Source organism: Schistocerca cancellata, chromosome 6, assembly GCF_023864275.1.
Source record: "Schistocerca cancellata isolate TAMUIC-IGC-003103 chromosome 6, iqSchCanc2.1, whole genome shotgun sequence".
Classification (NCBI taxonomy): domain Eukaryota; kingdom Metazoa; phylum Arthropoda; class Insecta; order Orthoptera; family Acrididae; genus Schistocerca; species Schistocerca cancellata.
Genome location: NC_064631.1, coordinates 564,216,579 through 564,238,205, shown reverse-complemented (window position 1 = coordinate 564,238,205; position 21,627 = coordinate 564,216,579). Strand labels below are relative to the sequence as shown.

Here is a 21,627-nt window from a genome sequence, read left to right as displayed (position 1 = left end):
GGGGAAACTTTATTGACACATTCCTGGGGTCAGATACATCACATGATCACACTGACAGAACCACAGGCACATAGACACAGGCAACAGAGCATGCACAATGTCGGCACTAGTACAGTGTATATCCACCTTTCGCAGCAATGCAGGCTGCTATTCTCCCATGGAGACGATCGTAGAGATGCTGGATGTAGTCCTGTGGAACGGCTTGCCATGCCATTTCCACCTGGCGCCTCAGTTGGACCAGCGTTCGTGCTGGACGTGCAGACCGCGTGAGACGACGCTTCATCCAGTCCCAAACATGCTCAATGGGCGACAGATCCGGAGATCTTGCTGGCCAGGGTAGTTGACTTACACCTTCTAGAGCACGTTGGGTGGCACGGGATACATGCGGACGTGCATTGTCCTGTTGGAACAGCAAGTTCCCTTGCCGGTCTAGGAATGGTAGAACGATGGGTTCGATGACGGTTTGGATGTACCGTGCACTATTCAGTGTCCCCTCGACGATCACCAGTGGTGTACGGCCAGTGTAGGAGATCGCTCCCCACACCATGATGCCGGGGGTTGGCCCTGTGTGCCTCGGTCGTATGCAGTCCTGATTGTGGCGCTCACCTGCACGGCGCCAAACACGCATACGACCATCATTGGCACCAAGGCAGAAGGGACTCTCATCGCTGAAGACGACACGTCTCCATTCGTCCCTCCATTCACGCCTGTCGCGACACCACTGGAGGCGGGCTGCACGATGTTGGGGCGTGAGCGGAAGACGGCCTAACGGTGTGCGGGACCGTAGCCCAGCTTCATGGAGACGGTTGTGAATGGTCCTCGCCGATACCCCAGGAGCAACAGTGTCCCTAATTTGCTGGGAAGTGGCGGTGCGGTCCCCTACGGCACTGCGTAGGATCCTACGGTCTTGGCGTGCATCCGTGCGTCGCTGCGGTCCGGTCCCAGGTCGACGGGCACGTGCACCTTCCGCCGACCACTGGCGACAACATCGATGTACTGTGGAGACCTCACGCCCCACGTGTTGAGCAATTCGGCGGTACGTCCACCCGGCCTCCCGCATGCCCACTATACGCCCTCGCTCAAAGTCCGTCAACTGCACATACGGTTCACGTCCACGCTGTCGCGGCATGCTACCAGTGTTAAAGACTGCGATGGAGCTCCGTATGCCACGGCAAACTGGCTGACACTGACGGCGGCGGTGCACAAATGCTGCGCAGCTAGCGCCATTCGACGGCCAACACCGCGGTTCCTGGTGTGTCCGCTGTGCCGTGCGTGTGATCATTGCTTGTACAGCCCTCTCGCAGTGTCCGGAGCAATTATGGGGGGTCTGACACACCGGTGTCAATGTGTTCTTTTTTCCATTTCCAGGAGTGTATATATATATATATATATATATATATATATATATATATATATAGGGTGAGTCACCTAACGTTATCGCTGGATATATTTCGTAAACCACATCAAATACTGACGAACCGATTCCATAGACCGAACGAGAGGAGAGGGGCTAGTGTAATTGTTTAATACAAGCCATACAAAAATGCACGGAAGTATGTTTTTTAACACAAACCTACATTTTTTTAAAAGGAACCACGTTAGTTTTGTTAGCACATCTGAACATATAAACAAATACGTAATCAGTGCCGTTTCTTGCATTGTAAAATGTTAATTACTTCCGGAGATGTTGTAACCTAAAGTTGACGCTTGAGTACCACTCCTTCGCTGTTCGTTCGTGTGTATCGGAGAGCACCGAATTACGTGGGGATCCAAAGGGAACGGTGATGGACCCTAAGTACAGAAGAGACTGGAACAGCACATTACGTCCACATGCTAACACCTTTTTATTGGTCTTTTTCACTGACGCACATGTACATTACCATGAGGGGTGAGGTACACGTACACACGTGGTTTCCGTTTTCAATTACGGAGTGGAATAGAGTGTGACCCGACATGTCAGGCCAACAGATGTTCAATGTGGTGGCCATCATTTGCTGCACACAATTGCAATCTCTGGCGTAATGAATGTCGTACACGCCGCAGTACATATGGTGTAATGTCTCCGCGGGCTGCCACAATACGTTGTTTCATATCCTCTGGGGTTGTAGGCACATCACGGTACACATTCTCCTTTAACATACCCCACAGAAAGAAGTCCAGAGGTGTAAGATCAGAAGAACGGGCTGGCCAATTTATGCGTCCTCCACGTCCTATAAAACGCCCGTCGAACATCCTGTCAAGGGTCAGTCTATTGTTAATTGCGGAATGTGCAGGTGCACCATCATGCTGATACCACATACGTCGACGCGTTTCCAGTGGGACATTTTCGAGCAACGTTGGCAGATCATTCTGTAGAAACGCGATGTATGTTGCAGCTGTTTGGGCCCCTGCAATGAAGTGAGGCCCAATGAGGTGGTCGCCAATGATTCCGCACCATACATTTACAGTCCACGGTCGCTGTCGCTCTACCTGTCTGAGCCAGCGAGGATTGTCCACGGACCAGTAATGCATGTTCCGTAGATTCACTGCCCCGTGGTTTGTGAAACCCGCTTCATCGGTAAACAGGTAGAACTGCAACGCATTCTCTGTTAATGCCCATTGACAGAATTGCACTCGATGATTAAAGTCATCACCATGTAATTGCTAACGTAGCGACACATGAAACGGGTGAAAGCGGTGACGATGCAGTATGCGCGTGACACTACTTTGACTCAGTCCACCGGCTCTCGCAATGTCCCGAGTACTCATGTGTGGGTTCATGGCAACAGCAGCTAACACACCAACTGCACCCGCTTCTCCTGTGACGGGCCTGTTACGGACCCGTTTGCGTGCTACGACCATACCTGTTGCATACAGTTGGCGGTAGATGTTTTGCAATGTGCGGCACGTTGGATGCTCTCTGTCCGGGTACCGTTCTGCATACACCCTGCAGGCTTCAGCTGCATTTCGTCGACTCTCGCGATAGATGAGTATCATCTCCGCCTTTTCGAGTTCGAATACACCATAGTCACAGTTCCTACAACACTACACTATCACAGACGTCTGGTAACACGGTGTACTACAGTTGGTCTGCGTGCGGAGACGAATGCAGAATAACGATAGCAGCAAGCGCTACATACGGACACTGCGACAGCTAGACGAAACCACAACAGTGCACTACAGCCACACTCGTAAACATGTCCCTGCAGATGCTGCTCGCCGACCGTGGCCCGTGTTTGTTACAACACGCAACTGAACGTCGGAGGTTTCAAGCGTCAACTTTAGGTTACAATATCTCCGGATGTAATTAACATTTTACAATGCAACAAACGGCACTGATTACGTATATGTTTATATGTTCAGATGTGCTAACAAAACTAACGTGGTTCCATTTTTAAAAAAACGTAGGTTTGTGTTAAAAAACATACTTCCGTGCATTTTTGTATGGTTTGTATTAAACAATTACACTAGATCCCTCTCCTCACGTTCGGTCTGTGGAATCGGCTCGTCAGTATCTGATGTAGTTTACGAAATATATCCAGCGGTAACGTTAGGTGACTCACCCTGTATATGGGATGCACCAGTATCGGCCGAACTCTTACTGGAATCAATAATTTGCGAGAATGGGTTCAGCGAGCGAGGGACGTTACACTGCAGCGTGGGATAAGTTAGAAATCTGAGTCGGTCGGGCACTGTCTCTGGATGGTTGAAGCGTTTAAGGCTGCCGATCGTGAGAACCAGTAAATCCGGGTTCGAATCCCAGTCCCACACAAATTTTCAACTTTCGCTACTGCATTGGCACAAATCCCTGTATGGATGGAACTCATGAGTTTACAACCTGTCATTTCCCTTTCTTTCCCCATTCTCTACTTCATATAAATAAATGGAACAGGTTGTATCCAAACACGGCATACAGCACAGTCTGTCAACAACTGCACTGATGTGCGGTATGACCCGGGCACAATGTTATTGTTATGGGAAACTCACGGTGACATAACAGTAAACAAGTACAGTGGTGACTAAGGAAAACGCATCACACTGTCAATGCCTTCAGGTCAGTATCAAATGGATCAGTGTGTTGTCTTAAAACATCTTCTGTAGTGCAATGCTGTGTTGTCATAATTAGGAGTGGAAAATAGAGGAAGATGTCGAGAAAGTGGGAAAGAGCTTATATTCAAAGTTGCACTTACTTGTCAGAAAAAAAATTAGGTAACGATACGTCCACAAAAAGCAATCTTTCGTGCTGCAAAAATGGTAGGGAAGTCAGAAAGAACAGCACCTCTTAAAGAACTTAAGATAGCGGGAAAAAAATAGAAGAAAAAGTTTCATTTCCTGGAAAACAAGGGCTTTCTAGAAAAGTAGTTTCTCTAACTACTTTTTATACAGCGCTTAATCGAAGAAAATTTTTGGAGTGGGTTAAGCAGAAGATGGAAATCCCAGCGTTGATAAAGCTACCTATATTTCCGAAAACGGAGATAAATTTTTAGGGGGGAAGGGAAACATTTCGGAAAAATTTTGAAAGAAATGTGATTTAACTTTCAAAAAATGTAAAAATAAGAGCGCCATAATAACAGAACGTGCCGACATCATTGCAAAGCGTGCGGAGAACATGAGAGCAATCAGAAACAATGAAAAGCACCACAGAAAAATAATTTTTGACTGCAAATCTTATTCTCAAGATTATATTGACGATATGAATGGGAACAATTATCACAAATTGTTAGAAGAGAAACTGATTCCTAACATCCCAGCAAGTGGTATTATTGTTCTTGATAACGCACCATATCATACGGTTCAGACAGATAAAGCCTCCAATACAGCATCACGCATAAGCGACGTAACTGAATGGCTCATCCAGATCAAAATCTATTTTGAAGTGAACTTAACAAGGAATCAGCTTTTACAAATTGTGCGTCATAGTAAGCCAAAGACTGCTTTTAAACGAGATGATGTTTTAATGCTTAAGGGATGTTCTGCTCTGAATCTTCCATCGTACCACTGTGACCTGAATAGCGCTAATCTGGAATATAATGAAACAAAAAAAATTCCATAAAAACGTTTCTTCCTTTAATTTAACTCACGTAAAACAAACAAGATTACTCAACATGATTGGTTAAAAGTTTCCGAACATGTAAAAAGGATTTTGAAAACGAGTATTGGCGCAGAGATGGGTTAATGGCAGAAGCAATAGAGAATGTAGATGTCAATGTTTTTCTGGAGAATGAAGATGAATATGCGGCACATGATGACGACAGTAACAGGGAAACTGACAAGGTAGGTGAACGTCGAACAGATTCCAGTGAAACAGATACAGCAGATCATGAACTTGGCGTTTACCTCTCATGTGATGTATCACGTACTTCACAACTCTAATCACCGAGATTGCTACTGTTTTCCTTAAATAACTGTTTCTTTTCCGTCGTTCGGTCGTATCCGTATCCCCCCCCCCCGATTACTCGCTCACTCACAGGTGGAATAATATTGTGGTCGACTAATATTTTCAGTGCAATACAGATACAAAGGTAATTTGGGACAAGAAACCACAGTAAATGCAACAGCTCTATCACGAGACCGTGGGATCGTTGTACCAAAATACTCAGAAGATATCCCTGAACAACCTTTGAAAGTCTGTCGATGGAATTCTGGTCCATCCTGCATATTATCCGTCTTTTGTAACCAAATGTTTGTTTTCAACGAAACATTTTCAACCCAACACATTTTGTTGGAAGTCATGTAGTGTTTCGTCGCAGCACATTTAGATTATTTCACTGTTTGCAGCTATAGGACTATGATTCATCACTTACTTTGACGTTTCTTGTTTTCTCATGTGGCCATTGGCTCTTGCGTGGACACTGGATGAAAACAACAGGACAGTTACACAGAAGCCAATGGGCAAACGAAAAGGGTGGGAAACATAAGAGTAAGTGATGAAACACTGTTAGAATCGTGGATGGTAAACTAATCTAAAAGTCCTGCAACAAAACGCTACTTGTCTCATAACAAATGTGTTTATTTTATAGACAAAAGCAGTTGTTGGTAGGTAGTTGAATAGATATTTGATAGAGTACAAAATAAAGATTTAGCTGAAAAAGGCGCATAATATTTATTCTTACCTGCATGAGAAACAGAGGAAGAATGACAGCAAATATTAACAATATACACTGACAGCAAAAATCGCAACACCAAGAAGGAGTTGTGTGAATTAAACGAAAGTTGGTAAGCGTGTTTCCACATCCGAAAGATGACGTCTATTGAAATCTGGCGCCAGTACAATAACAGTGATGACAGTAGCGATACTATGAGGATGAAAATCACGTGGGCTTTAAATACACATTGTATCGGTCGTGAGCGGTAGTTAGCTTTGAGATTATACGTGGTGAGTTGATGTTAGTGAAGACGGTCTTTAAGGCAACGACGAGACCATTATCAACATCTCACTAAGTTTGAACGAGGTCGAGTAGTAGGGCTACGAGAAGATACATGTTTCTTCACCGATACCGCAGAAAAACTTCGCAGGACTGTAGCCACTGTTCGTGATTGCTGGCAGCAGCGGTCACAAGAATTTTAAGTAGGCTGTTTACTATGTAAGTTGCCTGTGGTAACGCCACGTAGCGCTCTGTATGAAAATCACTGACTGTGCTGTGTGCAGTCTGTGGCTGGTTTGCATTTTTGGAATATTTGCTAGTGTAGTGTTGGGCAGTTGGATGTGAACAGCGCGTAGCGTTGCGCAGTTTGAGGTGAGCCGCCAGCAGTGGTGGATGTGGGGAGAGAGATGGCAGAATTTTCAGAGCGGAGGATCTGAACGTGTGTCCATCAGAAAGAGTAAATTTGTTGTACTGTATATCATGAACTGATATATATTTGATGACTTTTGAATGTTATTAAGGTAAATACATTGTTTGTTCTCTATCAAAATCTTTCATTTGCTAACTACGGCTGTCAGTAGTTAGTGCCTTCAGTAGTTAGAATCTTTGATTTAGCTGTCAGTATTGGCGCCCACTGTATTGCAATAGTTCGAGCAACGAAGATTTTCGTGAGGTAAGTGATTAATGAAAGGTATAGGTTATTGTTAGTCAGGGCCACTCTTTTGTAGGGATTTTGAAAGTCACATTGCGTTGCGCAAAAAATATTGTGTGTCAGTTTAGTGTTGATCAGAATAAGTAAAGAGAGAAATGCCTGGGTACGTTCAGCTCTGCTCAGCTGTTTGAAAATCAAATAACGTAAGAGTTTTACCAGCACAATCATTTAAAATTTTCCAAATGGGACGTTTCATATGTCGACCCTTAGCCGAGGATACCTCACTGGAATCTTCTGATTTTTTCTTGTAGTTTATGTAATTAGTGTAGCTATTGTTTATTGCTAGCGCGTAGTTGTAGAGAGAATCTTCTTTGTAGTTGTAGTTTTTCATTGTTGTACAGTAAAACAGATGTGGCATGCATGTAGATTTGGACCAAGTATTTCGCAGCTGTGCTTGCAATTAATTAGATATTATTTTCAGTTCTATTTTAGTGTGTTTTCTTATTATACTCTTCAAATTTAGCTTTTCTGTGTTACCATGTGAAATATTGGGACAATTATGGCGTCTGGAAAATGAAATACTAGGCTCCAAAGTAAACTGAGAAATGACAGTGAAGACGAGAGTAGTGTGTTAGCGCCGCCGAGTAATTTGGTAAATGTGCATAGGGAAATGGGGCAGGTGTAGACAGTGAAACAATTAGTGAACAGGGAAGTATTATCGATCGATCGGTCGGCAACAGCTCTCATCAGGAATCCGAAATGACAGGACACAATCTTGAAAATACTGTAGATTCAGGTTTTGCGTCTTCACCATTCTCTCAAATAAGTCAAGACACATTTTCTGCTTCTCAAAATGCAAATATTTCCGATTCAAATGCACTGCCGAATAGCACTGAGGAACACGTTTCAGACACCAGTGCATTGTTATTACAATCAATGCAACAAACGGTGCAAAAGCTTCAAAAGTTAGACACAATGGAACAACACCAGAGACAAACACAGCAACAGTTAGACACAATAGAACTAAAACAGAGACAAACACGGCAACAAATGGAACGAAATCAGAAACAAATTAAGTAAACACTTCAACAAACACGTGAAGATTCAACTACTGAAGGCACTAACTACTGATAGGCATAGTTAGAAAATGAAAGATTCTGATAGAGAACAAACAATGTATTTACCTTAATAATATTCAAAAGTCATCAGTTCATGATATACAGTATTACAAATTTACTCTCTCTGATGGACACAAGTCGAGATGGTCCGGTCTCAAAATTCTGCCATCTCTCTCCCCACATCCACCACTGCTGGCGGCTCACCTCCAACTGCGCAACGCTACGCGCTGTTCACATCCAACTGCCCAACCCTACAATAGAAAATTTTCCAACAATGCAAACCAGCCACAGACTGCACACAGCACAGTCAGTGATTTTCATACAGAGCGCTACGTGGCGTTACCAACATAAAAACCTAAACAGGCAACTTACATAGCAAACAGCCTACGAACAGAATGTACTCTCGCAGGGAGATCGGCCGGCCACGTGGCACTACTGAGAGGAAAGACCGTCATGTTCGGCAAGTACCTTTGGTGCATCGTATTGCATCTGCAGCAGCAAATCGAGTAGCAGTTGGCACCACAGTTACGCTATGAATTGTTACAAATCGGTTACTTCTAGGACAGCTGCGAGCCAGAGGGCTGTAGGGTCATTCCAATGACCCCAAACAACCATCATTTGCGACTTCCGTGTCTCAAGTGAGAGCTCATTGGAGGGTGAAGTGGAGGTCTGTCGTGTTTTCTGATTAAAGCTGTTTCTGTCTCGGTGTAACTGATGGCCGTGAGTTAGTTATAAGTAGGCCATTTGAGGGGCTGCAACCAACCTGTCTGCGTGCTGACACCCTGGATCAACACCTGGAGTTATGGCCTAGGGTGCTATTTCGCATGACAGCAAGAACGATCTGGTCGTTATCCTACGCACATCGATTGCAAATTTATACGTCAGTCTGGTGATTCGACCTGTTTCGCTGCCATTCGTGAAAAGTAACCCAGGGGGTGTTTTCGAACAGGATAACGCTCGTCCCCATGTAATCCAACATGCTCTACAGAGTATCGTCATGTTACCTTGACCTGCTCAGTCACCAGATCTCTCTCTCCAATTGAGCACGTATGCGACGTCATCGGACAACTCGACCATCATCCACAACCAGCGTTAACCGTCCATGTATTGACCGACCAAATGCGACAGGCATAGATCTCCATCTCATAAACTTACATCTGGCACCTGTACAACACAATGCAAGCACGTTTGCAAGCTTACGTTCAACCTTTTGGCCGTTACACTGGTTATCAATGTAGTAGCACTGAACATTAGCAATGGCTTTTCTCGCACTTATATTAACCTGTGATCTTGCGATGCTAATCGCGTAAATATGTTACCTAGACAAATGTATTCCCAAAAACTCATTACTCTACATTACTTCTTTCTTGATGTCGTGTTTGTTTTCCGTCAGCATATGTTAACTACAGTAACGTTAACGTGAGTGAAATACATGTGGTAGACCTGGCACGTTCGTTTTGTTTTGTGGAAATTCAGACAGAACACCGTAATTTAGTGACTTGCATGTAGTGAGGTAACAGTACGATGTAAACAGTACCTATCAGGATAGATTTAGATATAAGCTTAATTTTATGATAAAATTATCATTTAATTGAAATGATGATAATAAAATTGACTGCAATTTAAAAGCGGTGTGGAAGTTGTAAAGTCTGATAGCACCAATGAAGAGGGTTTAGAAAATCTCTTCAAAAAACTAGCAGTACTAATCAGTAGAATAATATTTGGATGCGTGTGTTTCATTTGATATATTTGTGCTAGGTTTATACGTTCACCACTTTTGTGACTAAAAGAGAATCAATAAATGCAAAGCAGACTATAAGCTCTCAAAATGACCAATGTGGAGGGCGAGGACACTGTCCTAGTAGGCTTAATGTAATTACTGAAAGCAAGTTGATGCTGTTTTTTCTAAATTTTACATTGGTTGGTTGCAGCAATTGATAGTGGCTCGTCCCCAGCCTTGCGGTCTTGTATTTTATTGTATTGTATGTTAACCGGGGACCTAGAAACGACGAAGAGGCTCCGTCCCCGCCGCAGCCGCAGTGGTCCGCAACCCCACGACGACTACCGCAGTCCACTTCACCCCACCGCCGCCCCACACCGAACGCAGAGTTATTGTGCGGTTCGGCCCCCGGTGGACCCCCCCAGGGAACGTCTCACACCAGACGAGTGAAACCCCTATGTTTGCGTGGTAGAGTAATGTTTGTTTGTACAGCAATCGCTGACATTGTGTAACTGAGGCAGAATAAGGGGAACCAGCCCGCATTCGCCGAGGCAGATGGAAAACCGCCTAAAAACCGTCCACAGACTGGCCGGTTTACGTGACCCCGACACATCCGCCGGGCGGATTCGTACCGGGGACCAGGCGCTCCTTCCCGCCCGGAAAGTCGTGCGTTAAACCGCACGGCAAACCGGGCAGGCTTGCGGTCTTACTTCTGTCCTTTTGTAATCTTACGACCCAATCACATGAGAACGTTGGAAACATCTGGTCGTAGGTCGCCGAGTGACCGGCAGCAGCATGCGCTAGGCACTAGAAGTGATGAACTCTTGCATATAGTTAGAATAGCGTGTAACGACGTGATGCAAGTTTAATTCGAATCGATACCTAGCCTGATTAGAATTGCTGCTCTTGGCAGAGATAGTAGCCCTATGTACTAATGTACGCACCTTCCCAAAATCACATACAAATTTAATCATGTATTATTCCTTCTATCCTGTGCGCACATAACAAGTAAAGCATTGTTATTTGAAATGCTCCATGGTGCTGCAGTTTTAATGGCGGGAGTGTATATTTCGGAAACACATGTGAATCGTTACTTTTCGGACACAGCGTTACCTTGTCCCTTCGGTTGTTTGATGAAGTGTGCGTGACTCGTGGCTGCGAAACTTGCCTTAGTAGATCCGCCAGCAGTGGAGAGATGAAGTTGAGCCTGAAGCCGAAGCTGGACTTCAGGTCGGGGTTGAACACCCTGCGGCCCCAGCCGCGGAACACGGCGTCCGGATTGCGCTGGCAGTCCGACTCCACGCCGAAGCCCACCGAGACGATGACGTCAGTGGTGTAGCGCGCCACCATCTCGCGGACCTCGACAGAGCTTCCGCGACTTGCGAACTCCGTCGCCACCTCGGCCAGCTCTCGGCCACATTGCTGGATCGTCTGCCGAGCAGAGTTCACTTTTAATCTATGCAAAGTGAAAATTTTGTAATGTGGGTGCTCTGCGGTTTGTGTGTGTTTTATTGACAGGATAATCAAATACGCTTTAAGTGACACGCATGTTAATGCTGTGTTACATACAGTGAAGGAGAAAGTACCTAACAATGGCTTAGACCCAACTTAAGTTATGGGATTATACACCAAGATACAAAAGGAACGCCGACCGGAGTGGCCGAGCGGTTCTAGACACTACAGTCTGGAACCGCGCGACCGCTACGGTGCAGGTTCGAATCCTGCCTCGGGCATGGATGTGTGTGATGTCCTTAGGTTAGCTAAGTTTAAGTAGTTCTAAGTTCTAGGGGAGTGATGACCTCAGCAGTTAAGTCCCATAGTGCTCCGAGCCATTTGAACCATTTGAACAAAAGGAACAAGCTAGGAATAAAGATCAGTCATATTAGCACAGGGCCAACTGAAAAAGATACGTTTGTACTTTTACCATACTGGCGTCACATTTCTGATAATTATATTGTTTCGTAAAGCTAGGCTACAAATTGGATTCCCTATAAAAAAACACTGTAGAAAATTACGTCGTCTGTTCCTGAGTAGCCATTATTTCTTCTTAGAAATTTCATTTCTATACTTTGTATCTGGCATACTTTTATTTTTGTGTGTATCCAGCATTCACTCCCAAGAATAATTACTAGAAGAGCCGTTGTTTTACGAAATTTTACCCCCATTTCTACCCTGGCTTTATTTTTAACCCTTTCATACTAGAATTTTTCTGGCGTAACGAAAGTTTTTCTCTATGCTCTGAAGCTCTTAGCTGATTTTTCAATGATTTTAGATGCAAAATTTGTGCGTGTATAAATATAACTTATCAACTAATTCCGTGTTTTCTGGCGGCCTCAAGCTGCTGCGTACTCCTACACTCTGTTATCGATATTTTTATAATATGCCAAAGATTAAACACCCCCAAATGTGTACATGAGGTTTCCATTGAGGAAACATGCACTGAAGCGCTAAATAAACTGTTACAGGCATGCGTATTCAAATAGAGACATATGTAAACAGGCAGAATACGGCGCTGCGGTCGCCAACGCCTACGTGAGACAACAAGTATATGGCGCAGTTGTCAGATCGGTTACTGCTGCTACAGTGGCAGATTATCAACATTTAAGTGAGTTTGAACGTGGCGCACGAGCTATGGGACACAGCATCTCCAAGGTAGAGATGAAGTTGGGATTTTCCCGTACGACCACTTCACGAGTGTACCGTGAATATCAGGAATCCGGTAAAACATCAAATCACCGACATCGCTATGGCCGGAGAACGATCCTGCAAGAACGGGACCAACGACGACTGAAGATAATCGGTGAACGTGACCAGAGTGCTAACCTTCCGCAATTTTCTGATGATTTCAATGCTGGGCCATTAAGAAGTGTCAGCGTGCGAACCATTCAACGAAACATTAGTCCTCAGTCGTTTCCACCCTATGTCGTGTAGCGGCACTTCTGCTTGGTCGCGGGAGCCCTACGCGATATAAGGTAGGTGTACCAGTTTCTTTGGCGTATCAGTGTATTTCTGCTGCGGCTAATACATACCAATATTAATGTATACAAATGTAGCCAGAGGGTCTGAAAGGGATAAGTACAATATGAATGGTGCTACATATATTTCCATTCTAGCCAATTGTGCATCTTGATCTGTACTACTGCTTAGGTCAATCTGGTATCCCAAACAAGTGAAGGACTGCACTGGTTCTAAAATCGTCATCCACAATTATTCTGAACTGGACTGGATCCTTACCCCAGAAACCCATCACATTAGTCTTTGTTTTAGAGTTTTCGATGTAGAAACTCGTGTAACAGGAAGAAGCACCAGACGTAATGAAACAGCCTGCAAAGGTTTTCTGTAGTGCCTAAGGAAAGAAAAACGGGAAATAGTAACAAACCTGAAACTGAGAACAACGAACACACATCCGCAAACATTCCTTGACATGCATCGCAGAGATAGGTGTGAGTTCAATGTCATTCTTTTCCGTTTGATTTATATATTTTTATATTCGAGGCAGGAGTTTGGTCTTCTCTTCTCGGTTTCTTTGCTGCTTATCTTGCCTATTCTAAACAAGTTAGCGTTATTGGTTTGTATTTCCCGAATTAAGAGTTTAATGAATCTCGTAGAATTGACGAGCTTTTGTTATTGCGTCTATTTTCCAAGGATTTCTCCAGCGTAGTGCCTCCATCGGTTACTGGTTCGTCGTCGCATTTCTTTACTGCGTATTCAGAATAGCTATTTCATTGCATTTTAATTATTCGTTGTTTTCACTAACGCCTGCTGTCATCTCCACACTCTCCTCCACTTCCATAAGAGCATTCTGGTGTTGCTCATCATGTGTGCTATCAGTGATGTCGATATCATTCTCGTCCATGATTTACTTTTGTTGGCAGCTATACCGCTCTCCATTCAGTTTTCTTGCACTCCAGCAATAGTTTCCGTAATTTCTTCATTCATACTCCTCGCACACTTCCAGTCCCCGTTGCAATCCTACAGGGGACAGTCTGCACAAACGGAATGGTTTCATATGTCATTGCTCTTGATGGATTGTTTCCAGCAAGCAATTGTACAAGGCATCTTTGGTCACAACTTTCCCTCAGATGTTCAGGTGATGATGATGTTTGGTTTGTGGGGCGCTCAACTGCGTGGTTATCAGCGCCCGTACAATTACCCAATCTTTGCTCAGTCCAATTTCGCCACTTTCCTGGATGATGATGAAATGATGAGGACAACACAAACACCCAGTCATCTCGAAGCAGGTGAAAATCCCTGACCCCGCCGGGAATCGAACCCGGGACCCCGTGCTCGGGAAGCGAGAACGCTACCGCGAGACCACGAGCGGCGGACGAGAGGTTCAGGTGAATTAAGTAAGGAGTATGGGCCAGGTTAATTTACATACACACCATAAGGCCTATGACTATCTGGGAACATAAGAACGTATATACTTTTGTAATTCTACTTTGCCTACTTGATTTCCATTGAACTTGCCGTGTCACAAAGTTTTCAGACCACACAGTACCCTAAACTGTCACGTATAAGCTAAGCACCTCACTGTTCTTTTAGAGCGGCAGTTCGATCGATAAGTTAATACTCTCACAGATCACACACAGTCCGAGACCTGTGTTCTTTGTTACCAATGTGCTAACAGAAACAGCATTAAGTTTAAATTTAACGCCACCATCAGTGTTACTGACTATTCAGCCACAAACGTTGTTAGTTCAGATACTCCGCACAACGTCCTGAATGAGAGAAATCAACTCGAATCACAAATAGTTCTGTGACATCTTCAGTGATCTATAGGATACACAGTTTAGCTTTTTCTCTCTTCCTTGTATCAGTGTCTTACTTCCCTTCTAGTGGTTACCTTTCAAGGTGTTATCCTGATAACCCACATTCTTCCCTACGCACTTCGTCTTCCTTTTTTGTATTTTCTATAACTGGCGTTTCCACTCCCATAAGAGATAATGGTCCTTTTTATAGTGCTATCTTATGATTTAATCAGTGACCTTATGGCGTGGGTACTACTACAGCGTCATTTACAAATAAAGTGTAATGTACTGACTATTTTAATAGGCTATTTCCCTGTGTTAGAAATATGGTTCGTATTGTTGTTATTCTGACTGATTACAAAATTTGAAGAGCACTTACGGTCAATATTCTCACAAAATATGTGTTATTTTTATGTAATTAAAGCATAAAAAACATTCAGTATCGAGATCTGGTCATATAACTGAAAGCGCTCTGTTATTGGCTTATGCTCTGGTGACGTCACAGACAAGGAGTAAGACGAAGTTATACATGTGTTATAGGAGCGTTAGCCGCAGTTACGAGCTTTTTACGTACTTTCTCTTCAAACAGTTTACCTATTTAGTGATGGAAAATGCAATTAAAACTTTTAAGTTACAATAGAATGGAATATTGTGGACGCTGATGGAGGAAGGCTTGCGAAAGTTGATGCGTTTATCCCCCCACCTAGAGCGGCGATATCTGCAACGACGAACGTTCTTTCCCCTATTCCCTGCAACATCTCTCGCTCAAAACTGAGAAACTAGAACTTTTGAAAATGAGTCCGTATATTATAACTACATTGTCAACTATCAGTCATGAGCGACGACCGAAGAGCACACCAAAATTATTCTTTGCAAAACTTAGTGCACATTTCGTCTATAGTAGATAAAGGCACTGAATAGCTATCTAATTATCTACACTCCTGGAAATTGAAATAAGAACACCGTGAATTCATTGTCCTAGGAAGGGGAAACTTTATTGACACATTTCTGGGGTCAGATACATCACATGATCACACTGACAGAACCACAGGCACATAGTCACAGGCAACAGAGCATGCACAATGTCGGCACTAGTACAGTGTATATCCACCTTTCGCAGCAATGCAGGCTCCCATGGAGACGATCGTAGAGATGCTGGATGTAGTCCTGTGGAACGGCTTGCCATGCCATTTCCACCTGGCGCCTCAGTTGGACCAGCGTTCGTGCTGGACGTGCAGACCGCGTGAGACGACGCTTCATCCAGTCCCAAACATGCTCAATGGGGGACAGATCCGGAGATCTTGCTGGCCAGGGTAGTTGACTTACACCTTCTAGAGCACGTTGGGTGGCACGGGATACATGCGGACGTGCATTGTCCTGTTGGAACAGCAAGTTCCCTTGCCGGTCTAGGAACGGTAGAACGATGGGTTCGATGACGGTTTGGATGTACCGTGCAATATTCAGTGTCCCCTCGACGATCACCAGTGGTGTACGGCCAGTGTAGGAGACCGCTCCCCACACCATGATGCCGGGTGTTAGCCCTGTGTGCCTCGGTCGTATGCAGTCCTGATTGTGGCGCTCACCTGCACGGCGCCAAACACGCATACGACCATCATTGGCACCAAGGCAGAAGCGACTCTCATCGCTGAAGACGACACGTCTCCATTCGTCCCTCCATTCACGCCTGTCGCGACACCACTGGAGGCGGGCTGCACGATGTTGGGGCGTGAGCGGAAGACGGCCTAACGGTGTGCGGGACCGTAGCCCAGCTTCATGGAGACGGTTGCGAATGGTCCTCGCCGATACCCCAGGAGCAACAGTGTCCCTAATTTGCTGGGAAGTGGCGGTGCGGTCCCCTACGGCACTGCGTAGGATCCTACGGTCTTGGCGTGCATCCGTGCGTCGCTGCGGTCCGGTCCCAGGTCGACGGGCACGTGCACCTTCCGCCGACCACTGGCGACAACATCGATGTACTGTGGAGACCTCACGCCCCACGTGTTGAGCAATTCGGCGGTACGTCCACCCGGCCTCCCGCATGCCCACTATACGCCCTCGCTCAAAGTCCGTCAACTGCACATACGGTTCACGTCCACGCTGTCGCGGCATGCTACCAGTGTTAAAGACTGCGATGGAGCTCCGTATGCCACGGCAAACTGGCTGACACTGACGGCGGCGGTGCACAAATGCTGCGCAGCTAGCGCCATTCGACGGCCAACACCGCGGTTCCTTGTGTGTCCGCTGTGCCGTGCGTGTGATCATTGCTTGTACAGCCCTCTCGCAGTGTCCGGAACAAGTATGGTGGGTCTGACACACCGGTGTCAATGTGTTCTTTTTTCAATTTCCAGGAGTGTATAATTAGATTATTTAACTACTAAATATTTAAGTTAACTTAATATAATGTTAATTTTATATTAATAGCATATTACATTAAATTACATAATTGAATAAAATATATTTATTATATGTGACACAACGGATAGCGCATCCGACTGCAAAACAAGGGGTCACATGTCCGACTCCTGTGGGGCCGTACATTTTTAAAAGTTTCGCACGAAATATGAAAAGCACGTTAGCGTGAACTGATTGTAGCAGTTGTTTCTATTGTTGCATGTTTTATACATAGCGTCAAATTAGTCTTAGTCTGAGAAATGGACAACAGAAGACATGCATTTACTTTGCGAACAAACAATTCACTTTTCTGGAAGCGTTGCTAGTAATGAAAATATCACCATACACCTATAGCACAACGAGGTGTACGACGATCAGGTTGTTCGGAGAGATACGAAGCTTGTACAACATGCAGGAGACACATACGTAAGGACTGTGATGTTTGTGAGTGTAAACTAACGTTATCGTCTGAAGCGGACTAATTTCATCTTTATTAAGATGCTGAAACTGCAGAAGCTTAAACAATAAACATACGAAGGTGAAAACATTTTTTTCTAATAAAGTAAAAAATGTGTGGTCATATTAACCAGAAAATATCCTTCTGAACACGATGTGTGTCAACAGCGATTGCAAATGTAAGCGCATGTAAACAGGATGGAAAACACAATAATATTCTGTTTTGATGGATGTGGTAAAATTTTGTAATTGTGATTTGGTTTTCATACGAGACGACTGTCGAGTTGTTTTACAAACAAATTAAAATGTGCTATCGGGTTAGATTCAAATCATCAATCTCAGGCAGTTATCTTGTAATCTCCAACGGTTCACCGCTGTAACGGCTGAGCTACCAAAGGATTATCGTGTTTACGGTGAAACAACAATTTTCACTAGGAGTTTAATTTCGTTCAGTGACGCAGTCGTTCGTTGTACGTTTGGGAGAGCATATCTTGACGGTAAATTAATGTTAACTTCACAGTGCAACACATTTTTAATTAAATTAATTAACTTGTGCGTCGACGTGGTGGCAATTTGCTGGTACAGTGCAACCACATTTTACACTTTTCGTGTCATTTTGTACTACACTTCTCATATATATGCCATATTTCCCTTTGTTGCTAGTTAATTCTATTGTATCTCTTTATTATTTTCTGTACATCATATCTAATTCACACTGTAACACTGCGTAGCACCACGCTCGTCGCATCAGCGTCGGCTGGTGCTGGAAAGTTCTATTCTTCTATGGGAGTTGCTAATCTTACATCAGTGTGCTTCTGATCATAACGACTGTAACATGTAACTTTCATGTCCATGTGCAACATGATGTTCCATGGCACGTGATTTCTAACGATTTGTAATGTTTTTCATTGTCCAATTATGTTGGTTTTGTAATCCATTTTTATTTTACATACACATCAAAAAAAGTTTGCATCACCTCGGTTCCGAGAGTTTTGGAACCTGTACGGAAAACTGGAATAGAGATCAACACAAACATTATTTCCGCCCTTTTTATTGCTCATGAAAACAACACACTGCATGTTGTACCACCATACAGCGAGACCCTCGGACGTGGTGATCCAGATTGCTGTACACACCGGTACCTTTAATACCCAGTAGCACGTCCTCTTGCAGTGATGCATGCCTGTATTCGTTGTGGAATACTATCCACAAGTTCATCAAGGCAGTGTTGGTCCAAATTGTCCCACTCCTCAACGGCGATTCGGCGTGGATCCCCCAGAGCGGTTGGTGGGTTATGTCGTCCTTAAAGAGCCCTTTTCAGTCAATCCCGGGCATGTCCGATAGGGTTCATGTATGAAGAACATGCTGGCCACTCTAGCCGAGCGATGTCGTTATCATGAAGGAAGTCATTCACAAGATGTGCACCAATGCCTCGCCAATACGGTTGCAGTATCGGTCGGAGGATGGCATTCCATGACCACCAGCGGCGTACGTCGGCCCCTCATAATGCCACCCCAAAACAGTAGGGAACCTCCTCTTTACTGCACTCGCTGGACAGTGTGTCTAACGTGTTCAGCCTGACCGGGTTACCTCCAGAGACGATTGTCTGGTTGAAGGTACATGCGACACCCATCGGTGAAGAGAAAGCGATGCCAATCAGATGGTTCAAATGACTCTGAGCACTATGCGACTTAACTTCTGATGTCATCAGTCGCCTAGAACTTAGAACTAATTAAACCTAACTAACCTAAGGACATCACACATATCCATGCCCGAGGCAGGATTCGAACCTGCGACCGTAGCAGTCCCGCGGTTCCGGACTGAACGCCTAGAACCGCTAGACCACCGCGGCCGGCGTTGCCAATCCTGAGCGGTCCATTCGGCATGTTGTTGGTCCCATCTGTACTGAGCTGCATGGTGTCGTGGTTGTAAAGAAGGACCTCGCCACGGACGTCGGGAGTGAAGTTGCGCATCATGCAGCCAATTGCACACAGTTTGAGTTGTAACACGACGTCCTGTGGCTGCACGAAAAGCATTATAAAACATGTGGGCGTTGCTGTCAGGGTTTCTCCGAGCTATAATCCGTTGGTAGCAGTCGTCCGCTGCACTAGTAGCCCTTGGGCGGCCTGAGCAAGGCATCTCATCACAGTTCCTGTCTCTCTCTGTATCTCCTACATGTCCGAACAACATCTCCTTTGGTTTACTCCGAGACACATGAACACTTTCCTTGTTGAGAGCCTTTCCTGGCAAAAGGTATCATCTCGGACGCGATCGAACCGCGGTATTGACCGTCTATGAATGGTTGAACTACGGGCAACACGAGCCGTGTACCTCCTTCTTAGTGGAGAGACTGCATCTGATCGGCTGTCGGACACCCTACGTCTAATAGGCGCTGCTCATCCATCGATATTTACATTTTAGAGCGGGTTTAGTGGCATCTCTGATACAACATCCAGAGTCAACGTCTGTCTTCAGGGGTTCGGGGAACCGGGGTGATGTAAAACTTTTTTTGATGTGTGTATATACTTACGTATTTTTATTTTATTTTTGACAGACGTCTGATGATGTCCATTGCCGAAATTCCCAATATTGGAGTAATTCAGCATTTTGCAGACAACACATATTTATACAATTACCAAATCCACAATTTACAGCGATGTTAATTTCAATACTTATCACTACCTCATCAAACAACTTGACGATTCCCATTCCCGAACAGCGAAGAATACAGGCTTTTCGGAGTTCCTTATAAAATTAAATATTAAGGCTTTAGGTTGCCAAAGATTTTTGTCTGACTACTGACGCCAATAATAACAACAGCTACTACTATCACAACAATAATAATAAAATAGAGCTCGGAAAGTGGAAATAGCTTATCAATTAACGAAGGATATTGACGATAAAAAAAATCACTCTCAGTAAAAACAAGAAACGAACTCTAAGCGGTATCATTATACCAGAGTGCTCTTTGCAGCGGTATGTTTGTTCCTTAACAAAAGGGGAAAACTGAAGAGATGAAAAGAAGGACAGGAAGGTACAACAAGCACAGTGGATGGACAGCCCTCTGTAAGGTTCAAACGCGGATTGTTATGTGTTTTATCTGGAGGTAAAAAAATAAGTGAGGTGGCACTACTAACTTATACGCTGTACGTTGCTTTGAAGTCAGGGTGGGCAGGGCCTGCCGCCATCTTAAATAACCCAAAACATTAGCAGACTACTGCTTACGATTGCTTCTTCTTCATTATTTCTGTCGTTTTCGCAGCAATTGTTTTAAATACTAAAAATTGTAGAGCCAGCATGATTAACATTGTGTCAGGAAGGCGATTTCTAACGTTTTTCTATTCTTGCATGAGTTTTTGCTGCAGTAACACTACACAGTCAGAGTGACGTCACGGGGAAGCGTCACCGCGATGAACTATGTGGTGTGACTGTGGTGAATCTAATATTTTGGGCCAGTTAAGATGGTGGACATCGGTTTCCAATTTATGACGTAGTGCCTACTCCCTTCTTTTTACGTCCTTAGTTTTCTACTGAAAGGTTATCTGTGATTCATCTTTGTATTCGTTGACATATTATTCACTGTGTTTACTCTACTAAAGTTGTTGTTAATGATGATGATGATGATGATTGGTTTGTGTGGCGCAGAACTACGCGGTCATCAGCGCCCGTACAAAGCCCTAATTTTCACACTGCCCTATTTGTACACAATCCGATCTAGCCATTGTCACGAATGAGGATGATAAAATGATGAGGACAGCACAAACACCCAGTCCCAGGGCCGGGAATCGAACCCAGGATCCAGTAATCCAGAGGCAACAACGCTAGCCACCATTTTTGTTTTTTAAATAGAAGACGACTTCGCTACCGTGAATCAATTGCAGCGTAGTGACGACTTCAAGTTTTCTCGAAGAATTGGATTCGATTGAGTCGAGAATCATGTCCGGATTGTACTGTAACTCGCTTTCCAGATTAAGTTTACTATTTAGGCTTCTCGTAACTTAAGCACGCCACTCTCCCGACGGTGTACACTTGAAGTTGCATCGTCGTTGCTCCAGATAATGACGAAGGTACTCTACTGTTTTTTTTTTTTTTAATAGTTTAACTCAAACAGAAATGGTGGTCTCGGGCATGACTGTTGGCTAAGACCCAAAAATGCCTTTATATTACCCCAAAACACAAAACGTTATTATAAAGGCAC

The 21,627-nt window shown here is 44.4% G+C and overlaps 1 protein-coding gene across 1 annotated transcript in view; it reads right to left on the bottom strand.

Moving 5' to 3' along the window:
- LOC126191380 (cytochrome P450 6k1-like) overlaps nucleotides 1-21,627 on the bottom strand; it is a 137,433-nt gene that overhangs the window by 49,202 nt on the left and 66,604 nt on the right. The window contains exon 4 of the mRNA XM_049932232.1: nucleotides 11,003-11,265. Within this exon, the coding sequence (XP_049788189.1) occupies nucleotides 11,003-11,265 (263 nt within the window). The remainder of the gene's footprint in view (nucleotides 1-11,002; nucleotides 11,266-21,627) is intronic.